The 14,189-nt window shown below is 37.6% G+C and overlaps 1 protein-coding gene and 1 pseudogene across 1 annotated transcript in view; both read left to right on the top strand.

Moving 5' to 3' along the window:
- PHTF1 (putative homeodomain transcription factor 1) overlaps positions 1–14,189 on the top strand; it is a 72,973-nt gene that overhangs the window by 15,967 nt on the left and 42,817 nt on the right. The window contains exons 4-5 of the mRNA XM_012644584.1: positions 12,668–12,737; positions 13,193–13,351. Of these exons, the coding sequence (XP_012500038.1) occupies positions 12,668–12,737; positions 13,193–13,351 (229 nt within the window). The remainder of the gene's footprint in view (positions 1–12,667; positions 12,738–13,192; positions 13,352–14,189) is intronic.
- On the top strand, positions 9,385–9,892 carry LOC105810607 (annotated as a pseudogene).

The raw sequence follows: 14,189 nt of genomic DNA, 5'->3' as shown, positions 1-14,189 counted from the left end.
GAAGTTATCCAATAGGATATACATGTCTCCATATGAGATAGGTAGATATAGATCTAAATGAATATATAGGTGTATTGGATATACCAATATCCTTTATGCAAAAATAACAAATCTCATTAGCATTTAGGCAAGAGTTTTAGAGCCAGATAGACTTAACTGTATATTATATTAATTTTCCTGATTATTTACTACCTGTAATTATTCCTACTTGTAAGAGGATTATATGGTCTCACCTACTATCACATGACCTGTAGTGCCTTCTTGTAGGAGGAGAATTTTTCCTTGCCCCCACAGACTTCTAGCTTGACCCTGTCGTTTGCTTGGCCAGTGGAATGTGAGCTGAATGTGACCTCCCTTCCCATGACCCAGTTCTGTCCCTTCCCCTCCCTATTGAGTGAATTGCTAAAGTCAGGATTTAGCGTCCTTCTGTGGCTTTGCCTTAACACTAATCTCACATTTTCAATTACCAATACTTCTGGATTCTACTTGCTAAATATCTTTTGAATATGAATGCTTTTCCTAATTCACACTTTTAATTTCTTGCTCTGACCTATTGTCTGTACTCAGCTGGTTGGCAAACTATTGCCTGTGGGCAAATCTAACTGGAACTCAGCCAGTCTCAGTACTTTACATATTTATTTTTGATGTCTACATGCTATAGTGGCTGAGTTGAGTGCTTGCAACAGAGTTGGTATAGTCCATAAAGCCTAAAATACCATCTGGCCCTTTAGAAAACATTTGTCCTGATCTAGGTTAGTGGAGTAGGTTTTTTTTAACTTTCTAACTGCTTTCTCTTGCCTTCTACCTCTCCCCATCCTCCATCATGAAGCCAGGTTGTTGTGTTGTTGTTTCTGTTATAACACAAATATGATTGTTTTTCTTATATTTAAAACTGTTCCTTGACTTCCTAGCATCCTTACAATAAAACCATGCTAGCATGATTATAGTTTTTACAATATGGCTTTTACCCACCTCACCAGTTTATCTCTTTCACTCATACCTTGACCTGTTTTCACTTCCACTTTGTGCTTTAGTCCTTCTTGAACATTCTTTAGTTTTTGTCATGTTATCTCTTACTTCTGGGTTCTCTCATATGCTTTTCTTGATTCCCCATTTTGCTACACCTAATACGCAACTTTGCAAATTCTTATACATCCTTCAGGTCTTGGGTTTGATATTACTTTCTTCTGGAAATTTTTCTTGGACTTCCTAAATGTGATGAGTTAGGTGCCCCGTTTACAGATGTTCCTATAGTACTATATACTTGCCTTGTAATTGTTGTTCATCATATGCCCTAAATCAGGGGTGACTTCCCTGTCTGTGCCAGACTGTATAATAATTAGATTCTTTTGATGGCCATAAAATGGAAATTTCAGTACACTAGGAAATAGATATGTGTTACAGGGTTTCACTTGTCTTTATTCTTTGTTAAATACAAATTCCAACAATATTGCAGCAATACCTCCAATGTTTTTATCCCTCTACCAAAAAGTAGGAACTTTGTCAAATGGGTCTGATCTTATGATGGTGTTGCACAGTTATGTTGGAGGCAAACAATAGAGAGGGCTGAGTACAGACCACAGCTAGGTCTCTGCAGAGAATTTCTAAACCACCACTCTGGCAACTAGTGCAAGGGTATCCTGATTCTCTCCGACAGTTTTTTCCCTGCGCTGCTAGGGTAGAGCTTGTGCCCAATAAGGAAATCCACTCATGGCTCTCCAGGGTTTAATTCCATTAAACCTTTCAAAGTTAAGCAATATATTTTTTTTTACCCACTTTTTAAAAAAATTTCAGAATATTATAGGGGTACAAATGTTTAAGTTATATATATTGCCTTTGCCCCACCTGAGTCAGAGCTACAAGTGTGTCCTCCAAACAGTGCGCACCGCACCCATTAGGTGTGAATATACCCATCCCCTTCTCCCGCCTCCCACCTCCAACCTGCCCGACACCTGATGAATGTTACTACCATATGTGCACGGAAGTGATGATCGATTAATACCAGTTAGATGGTGAGTACGTGTGGTGCTTGTTTTTCCATTCTGGTGAGACTTCACTTAGTAAAATGGGCTCCAGCTCTATCCAGGATAATACAAGAGGTGCTAGATCACCATTTGTTTTTTTGTGGCTGAGTGGAACTCCATGTTATACATACACCACATTTTATTAATCCACTCATGTATCGATGGGCACTTGGGTTGTTTCCACGTCTTTGCAATTGTGAATTGTGCTGCTATAAACGTTCGAGTGCAAAGTAATGTTTAATCTTTTTTTTTTTGAGACAGAGTCTCACTCTTTTGCCCCGGCTAGAGTGCCGTGGCGTCAGCCTAGCTCACAGCAACCTCAAACTCCTGGGCTCAAGCGATCCTTCTGCCTCAGCCTCCCGAGTAGCTGGGACTACAGGCATGTGCCACCATGCCTGGCTAATTTTTTTCCTATATATTTTTAGTCGTCCGATTAGTTTCTTTCTATTGTTAGTAGAGACGGGGTCTCGCTCTTGCTCAGGCTGGTTTCGAACTCCTGAGCTCAAACGATTCTCCCGCCTCGGCCTCCCAGAGTGCTAGGATTACAGGCGTGAGCCACTGCGCCCGGCCAGTAATCTTTAATCTTAAACAAAACCTCTCCCTACTTTGATTAGGGTTCCTTTTGTATCAATATCATGTAATGAGGGGCAGGATAATGTAGTGATTAAAAGCACAGACTTTGGAGTGAGAATGACTGGGTTGGAATCTCTGTGCCTTGGTTGCCTCATCTATAAAGGATAATAAAGGTACCAATTTCACAGGACAGTTGTGAGGACTAAACAAGTCAAACAAGTTAGTGTAAGTACAGTCATGTGCTGCATAAACAACATTTCGGCCACTGATGGACCTCATGTACAGCAGTGGTCCCATAAGATTATAATGGAGCTGAAAAATTCCTATCAACAGTGACATCATAGTTATTGTAATGTCATGGCCAACGCATTACATGTTTGTGGTGATGCTGGTGTAAATAAACCTGTGCTGCCAGTCATATAAAAGTATAGCACATACAATTATGTATAGTACATAATACCTGATAATAAATGACTATGTTACTGGTTTATGTATTTGTTAAACTATACTTTTTATCATTGTTTTAGAGTGGACTCCTTCTACTTATTAAAAAAAAAAAGCCTCAGACAGGTCCTTCAGGAGGTATTTCAGAAGAAGGCAGTGTTATCATAGGAGATGACAGCTCCATGCGTGTTATTGCCCCTGGACACTTTCCAATGGGACAAGATGCAGAGGTGGAAAATAGTGATATTGATAATCCTGACTCTGTGTAGGTCTAGGCTATGTGTGTTTGTGTCTTAGTGGAAGAAAGGAACAAAGTATATATAAAACCAGAAAACAATAAAATGATATGATTAAGTTTTCACTCATCAATAATAATCTCAAGTGCAAACTGAATAAACTCCCCACTTAAAAGATATAGACTGGCTGAATGGCTTAAAAAAAGCAATCCAACTATATGCTGTCTAGAGAAAACTCACTGCACCTGTAAAGACACATACAGACTGAAAGAAAAGGGATGGAAAAAGATACTCCATGCAAATGGAAACCAAAGTGAGCAGGAGTAGTTATATCAGATAAAACAAACTTTAAGTCAAAAACTGTAAAAAGAGACAAAGAAGGTCATTATTTAATAATAAAGGTATTAATTCAGCAAGAGAATATAACAATTGCAAATATGTATGCACTCAACACCAAAGCATCCAGATATATAAAGCAATTAGATTTAAAGGGAGAGATTACAATACAATATTAGTTTGGGACTTTAACACCCCAGTTAGCACTGGACAGATCAACTAGACTGAAAATTATTAACAAGGAAACATTCAATTTAAATTGCATTTTAGACCAAATGGACCTAACAGACATTCATAGGACTTTTCATCTAACAGCTGCAGAATTCACATGGTTTTTATCAGCACATGGAACATTCTCCAGGATAGACCACATGTTAAGTCACAAAACAGTCTCACAATGCAATAAAACTAGAAATCAATAACATGAGGAACTTTCAAAATTAAACAAATATGTGGAAATTCAGCAACATTGTCCTGAGTGATGAATGTATCAATAAAGCCATTAAGAAGGAAAATTTTAAAAATTCTTAAAACAAATGAAAATAGAACCATAGCATACTTCTATTTTTGTGCCAGTACTACGCTTTTTTGGTTACCGTAGCCTTGTAGTATAACTTAAAGTCTTGTAGATTGATGCTTCCAGATTTGTTCCTTTTTTTTTTTTTTTTTTGGGAGACAGAGTCTCACTCTGTTGCCCGGGCTAGAGTGCCATGGCATCAGCCTAGCTCACAGCAACCTCAAACTCCTGAGCTCAAGCAATCCTTCTGCCTCAGCCTCCCGAGTAGCTGGGACTACAGGCATGTGCCACCTATGCCCGGCTAATTTTTTCTATATATATATTTTTAGTTGTCCGATTAATTTCTTTCTATTTTTAGTAGAGATGGGATCTCGCTCTTGCTCAGGCTGGTCTCGAACTCCTGAGCTCAAACAATTCACCCGCCTCGGCCTCCCAGAGAGCTAGGATTACAGGCGTGAGCCACCGCGCCCGGCCTGTTCCTTTTATTTAAGATTGGTTTGGCTATTTGGGCTCTTTTCTGGTTCCAAATGAAGCATAGAATTATTTTTTCCAGATCTGCAAAAAATGATGTTGGTATTTTGATGGGGATTACACTGAATCTGTAAATCACTTTGGGTAGTATGGACATTTTAACAATGTCAATTCTGCTAAATGATGAGCATGATATGTTTTTCCATTTGTTTACATCCTCTGTGATTTCCTTCCTCAGGGATTCATAGTTCTCCTTGTAGAGATCATCCACCTCCTTGTTTAAATATATTCCTAGGTACTTTATTTTCTTTGTGCTACTGTGAAAGGTATTGAGTCTTCGATTTGATTCTCCACTTGACTGTTGGTGTATAGAAATTCTACCGATTCGTGTACGTTGATTTTGTAACCTGAGACTTCGCCAAATTTATTTATCATTTCAAGGAGTCTCTTGGTAGAGTCTTTAGGGTTTTCTAGGTATAAGATAATATCATCAGCAAAGAGTGATAGTTTGACCTCTTCTTTCCCCATTTGCATACCCTTGATTTCTTTCGCTTGCCTGATTACTCTGGCAAGGACTTCCAGCACTGTGTTGAATAAAAGTGGTAACAGCGGGCAACCTTGTCTGGTTCTAATTCTAAGTGAGAATGCTTTTGATTTTTTCTGTTCAGTATGATGTTGGCTGTGGGTTTGTCATACATGGCTTTTATAATTTTGAGGTATGTTCCATCTATGCCTGTTATGTTGAGAGTTCTTATCATGAAAGGGTGATGAATTTTGTCATATGCTTTTTCTGCATATATTGAGATGATCACGTGGTCTTTGCTTTTGTTTGTGGTGAATCACATTTATGGATTTACATATATAGAACCATCGTGCATTCTTGGGATGAAACCATCTGCATATTGCTGTCTGACCTTTGACAAGGCAAATGACAATAGACACTGGGGAAAAGAATCCCCATTTAATAAATGGTCCTGGGAAAATTGGATAGCCTCATGTGGAAGATTCAAACAGGATCCTTGTCTCCCGCCATTCACTAAAATTAATTCAAGATGGGTAACAGACTTAAACCTAAGACATGGAACCATAATAATTGTAGAAGAAAATGTTGGAAAAACTCTTCTAAATTTTGGCCTAGGCAAAGAATTTGTGAGGAAGATCCCAATGGCAATCACAGCAACAAAAAATAAATAAATGAGACCTGATTAAATTAAAAAGCTTCTGCACAGCCAAGGAAACAAGCAACAGAGTGAACAGACAACCTACAGAATGGGAGAAAATGTTCACATACTATACATTTGATAAAGGGCTAATACCTGAATCTACAAAGAATTAAAGCAAATCAGCAAGAAAAAAATCAAACAACCCCATTAAAAAGTGGGCAAAATACATGAACAGAAGCTTTTCAAAAGAAGATAGACAAATGGCCAATAAACAAATAAAAAAATGCTCAATGTCACTAATCATCAGGGAAATGCAAAACAAAACCGTAATGAGATATCACCTAACCCCACTGAGAATGGTTTTTATCAAAAAGTCCCAAAACAATAGATGCTGGGATGGATGTGGAAAGGAACACTTAAACACTGTTGGTGGGACTGCAAACTGGTACAACCTCTATGGAAAGTAGTATGGAGATTCCTCAAAGAACTAAAAGTAGGCCTACCATTTGATCCAGCAGTCCCACTACTGGGTATTTACCCAAAGGGAAAAAAAGGTCATTTTATCAAAATGACAGTTGTACTCGCGTGTTTATTGCAGCACAATTCACAATCGCAAAGAGGTAGAATTAACCCAAGTGCCCATCAGTTCATGAGTGGATTAATAAAATGTGGCATATGTATATCATGGAGTTCTACTCAGCTGTAAAAAATGAATTAATACCTTTTGTAACAATCTGGATGAAACTGGAGACCATTCTTCTAAGTGAAGTATTGCAAAAATGGAAAAAGAAACACAATGTATACTCACTATTAAATTGGAGCTAACCGAACAGCACTCATGTGCATAATAGGAAATAAAACTCAATGGAAATCAAACAGGTGGGAGCAGGGAGGAGGGGGATGGATGAAATCATACCTAATGGGTACAATGTACACTATCTGGGAGAGGGGCACACTTATAACTTTGTCTCAAGCAGTACAAAAGCAATCCATGTAACCAAAATATTTGTACCCCTGTAATATTCTGGAATAAAAAAAAGAAACTTAAAAAAAAGATGGCATAGCAAAACCTATGGGATATAGCTGAAGCAGTCTTAAGAAGGAATTTTATAGCAATAATTGCCTACATTAAAAAAGTAGAAAGATTTCAAATAAGTAACCTAATGGTGTATCTCGAGGAACTAGAAAAGCAGGAAGAAACAAAACCCAAAATTAGTATAAGGAAAGAAATAATAAAGATCAGGGTAGAAATAAGTGAAATTAAGACTAAAAAAAGTGCAAAGGGTCAACAAAGTGAAAAATTTTTATTTTTAAAACAGTCACTTTTTTTTAACTGACCAAATTACAAAAATAATCATGGTGGATACCCTAGTTTATTCTTTTAATAAGCCTGTCAATCTGATCTTCCTTGTTGCCAGCATCTCCACATTCTACAAAATGGGTTGTCGTTTTCTTTTTTCCACCTCTTGGAGATGATAACTTGAAGGGCCACAGGCAGCGATTTGCTTCTTTCAAGTGTTTTCCAACAGTATAGATTTCATGAATCACATCCTCCATGCAGATGATGCCATACTTACCAAGAGATTGAGCAATCAAAGTGTTATCTGTCAACGCAATTCTCTTATTGATTTTTGCCATAACCACAGTTGTAGATTAGTTCATTTACTGACTTTAGGTTTGGGTACTCCCATGCAATATATGGTTTGCAATCCCAACATGTTAATTGAAGCCTCGTTGAGATTAATAAAGGTTCCATTGAAGATCTGGCGAAGGTGAAGAAACTGCAACACCTTTCAGACCTTTGGGCTCACACCACTGATACCTCTGATCCTGATGACAAATGCCAATTTGGGGTCTGTAGGTACCTAGAAGTTGCCAGCTTTTCTTGCCATCCAGCCATTCAAATCTCAGTTCTGTACATCTGCCTATATTCTTTGTGATAGTGCTTACCTTTTTCACAGATAAGCTTCCTCCTTGCCTTTCGAAGCATCTTTTGGGCAAACTTCTTTCTCAGGCACTTGACCCTTAGCTCTGCAAAATTCCTTTGCTTTTTCTTAAGGGTTTCTGGCACAGGAGGAACCTCTCTTTTTCTTTTCTTCAACACCCTCAATGGTTCCAGCCAGAAAAGAGTTTTTTTTTTTTTTTTTGAAACAGTAAAGTCGATAAACCATTTGGTAGACTAATCACAAAAAAAGAGAAAAGACCAAAATAGAATCAGAAATGAATAGGAGACATTACAACTGATACCACAGAAATACAATCATTTAACGCCATTACAGGGGCCAGGCACAGTGGCTCACACCTGTCATCCCAGCACTTTGGGTGGCCAAGGTGGGAAGATCACTTGAGGCCAGGATTTCAAGGCCAGCCTGGGCAATATAACAAGACCCTGTCTCTACAAAAGAAAAAAAATATTAGGTGGGTGTGGTGGTGTTTGCCTATAGTCCTAACTACTTGGGAGGTTGAGAGGTTGAGACAGGAGAATTGCTTGAGCCTGGGAGTTTGAGGCTTCAGTGAGCTATGATAGTGCCACTGCACTCCAGTCTGGGAGACAGACCAAGACCTTGTCTCAAAAAATAAGATAAAATAATAAAATAAAATAATTGAAAATAACCATTACAAACTATACTCCAATAAATTAGAAAACCTGGCATAAATGGATAAATTACTGGATACATACAACCAACCACAGTTGAACCAAGAAGAAATAGAAAACGTAAACAAATGAATTATGAATAACAAGACTGAATTTGTAATAAAAAAGTCTCCCATCAAAGAAAAGCCCAGGACCTGGTGGCTTCACAGCAGAATTCTACAAAATAGTTAAAAAATTCATATCAATTTTTCTCAAACTCTTCCAGAAAATTGAAGAGGAAGTTCTTCCAAACTCATTCTATGAGGTCAGTGTTACCATGATACCAAAACCAGATAAGGACACAACAAAAAAAGAAAACTATAGGGTAATAGCTGAGGAACATGGAAGCAAAATTCCTCAACAAAATACTAGGAAACCAAATCTAGTAGGTCTTAAAAAGATCACTCACTATAATCAAGTGGGGTTTATTCCAGGGATGCAAGAATTGTTCAACATGTGCAAATCAATGAACATCATATGTCACATCAACAGAATGAAGGAAAAAATTACACGATCATCTTAGTAGATGCAGAAAAAGCATGGGATAAAATTTAACAACCCTTCATGATAAACACTATCAACAAGTTAAAGAAGGAATGGACCTCAACACAGTAAAGGCCATATGTGACAAACCCACAGCCAACATCATACCAAACGGAAAAGTTGAAAGCTTTTTCTCTAAGATCTGGAAGAAGACAAGGATGCCTACTTCACCATTCATATTCAACATAGTACTATAAGTTCTAGCCAGAGGAGGCAAGAGAAAGAAAGAAAGGACATCCAAATTGGAAAGGAGGAACTCAAAATTGTCCATGTTTATAGACAACATGATATTCTATATAGAAAATCCTAAAGCTCCACCAAAAAACTCTTAGAACTGATAAGCAAATTCAATAACGTTGCAGTATATAAAAATGAACATGCAAAAATCAGTAGCATAGGTGTACATCGGTTGCCGTAACAACGGCCCCGGAGTCCGTCGGTTATGGCCTCCAACTTTAAGAAGGGTAACATGGCATCAAGTTTCCAGCGTAAAAGGATGAGTCCTAAGCCTGAGCTTACTGAAGAGCAGAAACAGGAAATCCGGGAGGCTTTCGATCTCTTCGATGCTGACGGAACTGGGACTATAGATGTTAAGGAACTTGAGGGCCCTGGGCTTTGAACCCAAGAAAGAAGAAATCAAGAAAATGATAAGTGAAATTGATAAGAAAGGGACAGGGAAAATGAATTTTAGTGACTTTTTGACTGTGATGACTCAGAAAATGTCTGAGAAAGATACCAAAGAAGAAATCCTGAAACCTTTCAAGCTCTTTGATGATGACGAAACTGGGAAGATATCATTCAAAAACCTGAAATGCGTGGCCAAGGAGTTGGGTGAGAACCTGACTGATAAGGAGCTGCAGGAAATGACTGATGAAGCTGATCGAGACGGAGATGGAGAGGTCAATGAGCAAGAGTTCCTGAGCATCATGAAGAAGACCAGCCTGTATTGAGATTGGTGTCTTTTCTACCACAAGCACACGTGATGAGATGTAGTGCCTGCCATTGTGTGAAATCCGGCTTTTGAGAACATAAACTTTTTCCCTCACTGACCTCCCTGTATAACTTTAGTAGTGACCTTGGATCTATTTTAGACTTTTAGAAGTGTTCTTTGATATTAAAGTTCCTTGTAAAGTGAAAAAAAAAATCAGTAGCATTTATAGGTACCGACGATGAGCTAGCAGAGAAGTTAGGAAAGCAATCCCATTCACAACGGCTACAAAAATAAAATAAAATACCTGGGAATATCATTTAACCAAGGAGGTGAAAGAACTCTACAAGAAAAACTACAAAACACTGATGAAAGAAATTGAAGAGGACACAAAAAAATGGAAACACATTCCATGTTCATGGATTAGAAGAATTAATATTGTGAAATGACCATGCTACCAAAAGCAATCTACAGAATCAATGCAATCCCTTTCAAAAGACTAATGATATTCTTCACAGAAATAGGAAAAACAATGCTAAAATTCACAGGGAACCACAAAAGACCCCAAGTAGCTAAAGCAATCTTGAGCAAAAAGAACAAAGAACACTACAGTCTGCAACCCCCCCGGCTGTAGACCGGACCAGGCGATGGCCTGCTAGGAACTGGGCCTCACAGCAGGAGGCAAGTGAGAGAAGCTTCATCTGTGTTTACAGCTGCTCCTCATTGCTTGCATCACCACCTGAACTCTGTCTGCCTCCTATCAGATCAGCAGTGGCATTAGATTCTACATTATAGTGAGTTGTATAATTATTTCGTTATATGTTACAATGCAATAATAATAGAAGTAAAGTGCACAATAAATGTAATGTGCTTAAATCATTCTGAACCAACATTCCCTGCCCGCCCCCGTCTGTGGAAAAATTGTCTTCCATGAAACCGGTCCTTAGTGCCAAAAGGTTGGGGATTGTTGCACTAACAGACTTCGAAATATACTACAAATCTATAGTAATGAGAACAGTGTGGTACTTACCTAAAAGTAGACACATAAGCCGATGGAGCAGAATTGAGACCTCATAAGTAATCCACATATTTACAGCCAACTGATTTTCAACAAAGGCACCACAAATATTCATTGAAGAAGGGACAGTTTCTTCAATAAGTGGCGGTAGGAAAACTGGATATCCATATGCAGAAAAATGAAACTGGACCCCTATCTCTCACCACATCAAAAATCAAGTAAAAATGAATTAAACACTTAAATGTAAGACCTGAAACTACTAGAAGAAAATAGGGGAAATGTTTCAGAACACTGGTCTGGTCAAAGAGAGAAAACCTCAAAAGTACAGGCAACAAGCAAAAATAGGCAAATGGGATTATAGCAAACTAAAAAGCTTCTGCATAGCAAAGGAAACAATCATCAGAGTGAAGAGACAACTTGCAGAATGGGAGAAAACGTTTGTGAATTATTCGTCCAAAAGGGGATTAATATCCATAATATGGAAGAAACTCAGAACTCAACAGAAGAAAAGAATTTGATTTAAAAATGGGCAAATGAACTGACTAGACAGCTCTCAAAAGAGGACATACAAATGGCCAACAGGTATATGAAAAAATGCTGAACATAACTAATCATCAGGAAAATGCAAATCAAAAATGCAGTGAGATAGCATGTCACCCCAGTTAGAATGGCTATTATGAAAAAAGACAACAGATGCTGGTGAGGACGCAGAGAAAGGGGAACTCATATACTGTTGGTGAAAATGTAAATTAGTATGGGCATTATGGAAAACAGTATGGAAGTTCCTCAAAAACTAAAAATAGAACTACCATATGATCCAGTAATTCCATTACTGGGTATATATCCAAAGGGAAAGGAAATCAGTATGTTGAAGACATATCCGCACACCCATGTTTATTGCAGCTCTATTCACAATAGTCAAGATAATGGAATCAACCTAAGTGTCCATCAACAGATAACTAGACAGTGTGGTATATTTATAGAATGGAATACTATTTAGCCATAAAAAAGAATGAAATTCTGTCATTCACATTACGTTAAGTGAAATAACCCAGGCCCCCAAAATAAATGCCACACGTTTTCTGCATATGTGGAAGCTAGAAAAGTTGATCTCATAGAATTAGAGAGTAGAATAGTGGTTACTAGAAGTGGACAAGTGTAAGAGGGTGGGAATGATAGCCAAAAGTTGATTAACAAATACAAATTCCAGCTAGATAGGAGGAATAAGTTCTAGCATTCTGTAGCACTATATGGTGACTATAGTTAACAATTTATTGTATATTTTCAAATAGCTAGAAGAATGGATTCTAAATGTTGTTAACAAAAAGAAATGATTAATGTTTTAGGTGATGAATATGCTAATTATACTGACTTGATCATTATACATTGTATACATGTATTGAAAAATCACATTTTGTCCCATAAATATGTACAATTATGTGTCAATTAAAAATAATAGAAGCAAAAAAAAAGTTACTTGGTTTTGAGGAGTGAAATTGGGAGGAGAGGAGAGGTGGCTCAGGGGACTATTATTTTTCACTTACTGATCTTTTGGCCCTATATGAATATTTTAAAAAGTGATGAAGTACATGGATGTATTAGTTGTTAAGGTTAAAAACTAGAACAAGCTGTATATTAATTACAAGTTTCTTTAAGGAATATTAGGACTAAAGTGTCCCACATAAAAGGGAGGTAGATATAGAAAAAAGGAAATATTTATCTTTTGTATTTAAAAGGGCTTTTTTTCCTTGTTTATTTGTTTGTTTTGTTTTATCCTAGGGCTTCAAAAACAAACCAAAAAAGATGGGTCACATAAAGCCAGACTTGATTGATGTCGACTTAATCAGAGGTGAGTTCTAAAATTGGTTTGTTTCTTATGCACATTATTATGTTATTTCATAGTGATACTAAAGACTATTTTTTGAAATCTTCCCTATCTGAGGGTATATTTTATTTTCTAAAAGTAGCAGTCTTCTCTCATCAGTCAGGTGTTAGCACTTTTTACCCTTTGCCTTAGTACTGTGTGTCTATATAAATTATATGGTTTTTATAAAGGTGAAGGAGGCCTGAACTGAATATTGAAGGAGGGATCAACCTGGAGACTTGTTGTTATATAATTGAGCTCCCGTCCTAGTGATCGAAGTTAGAAGTCATTACATTTAACAAACATCTAAGAGGGTTTTTTAACGTAACAGGTTGTATGTTGATTTTTTTGCTCTCACTTGTGTTTAATGTAGTGCTACAAGTAGGCATCCATATAGTGTATATAAATGTTTGATGTTTTGTTTTATTGTATGTTTAAAGGCTCAACATTTGCCAAAGCCAAGCCTGAAATTCCGTGGACATCTCTAACTCGGAAGGGGCTTGTTCGAGTTGTATTTTTTCCATTATTCAGCAATTGGTGGATTCAGGTTACCTCTTTAAGAATCTTTGTTTGGCTACTACTGCTTTACCTCATGCAAGGTAATTGGGGGAGGATGGAATAAGCTATGAAAGTTTCTTTTTGCTGCTTTTGCTGCTACAAAGACCTACTGTTCTTACATTTACCCTTTTGTTTGATGGTTTAAGGTACACAGAAATGAAGGGCTTTACACCATTTGGGGATCATCTTAAAATTATTTGCTGTGAGAGAATAAACAAGATTGTCTAACTCTTCCTCTTCTCTTGAATTTCTCTCTACCTGTTTCACTGGCCGTGACTTCTCAGTCTTGTCTTCTGTCTGAGCCTTGAATATTGAATTACCTAAAGGTTGGATCCTGGGTTCTCTTCTGTTCTGTAGGTACTCTTATCAAGCCCTATTACTTGAAATATAATTGATATACTAGTGATTCCCAAATTTATATCTTTAGGCCAGATCTGTCTGCTGCACTTGAGACTTATAAATCTCCCTGCTTGACATTTCTGTATGGAGATTTAATAGGTGTCTTGAACTTAATAATATAAAAAATGGAACTTTTTTTTTTTATTTCAGCATATTATGGGGGTACAGATGTTTAGGTTACGTGTGTTGCCCTTGCCGCCCCCCCAACCCAAGTCTGAGCTTGACGTGTGTCCGTCCCTGGGATGGTGCACGTCGCACTCTTTGTGTATGCATATACCCATCCCCTCCTCCCTCCCCCCTGCCCAACATCCAATAGATGTTATTCTTATATGTGCACTTATGTGTTGATCAGTTAATACCAATTTGGTGGTGAATACATGGGGTGCTTGTTTTTCCATTCTTGGGATACTTCACTTAGTAGAATGCGTTCCAGCTCTATCCAGGAGAATACAAGAGGTGCTATGTCACCATTGTTTCTTA

This window comes from Propithecus coquereli, unplaced genomic scaffold (genome assembly GCF_000956105.1).
Source record: "Propithecus coquereli isolate 6110/MARCELLA unplaced genomic scaffold, Pcoq_1.0 Scaffold215, whole genome shotgun sequence".
In the NCBI taxonomy this organism is placed as follows: Eukaryota; Metazoa; Chordata; class Mammalia; order Primates; family Indriidae; genus Propithecus; species Propithecus coquereli.
This window is presented reverse-complemented; position numbering and strand designations above follow the sequence as displayed.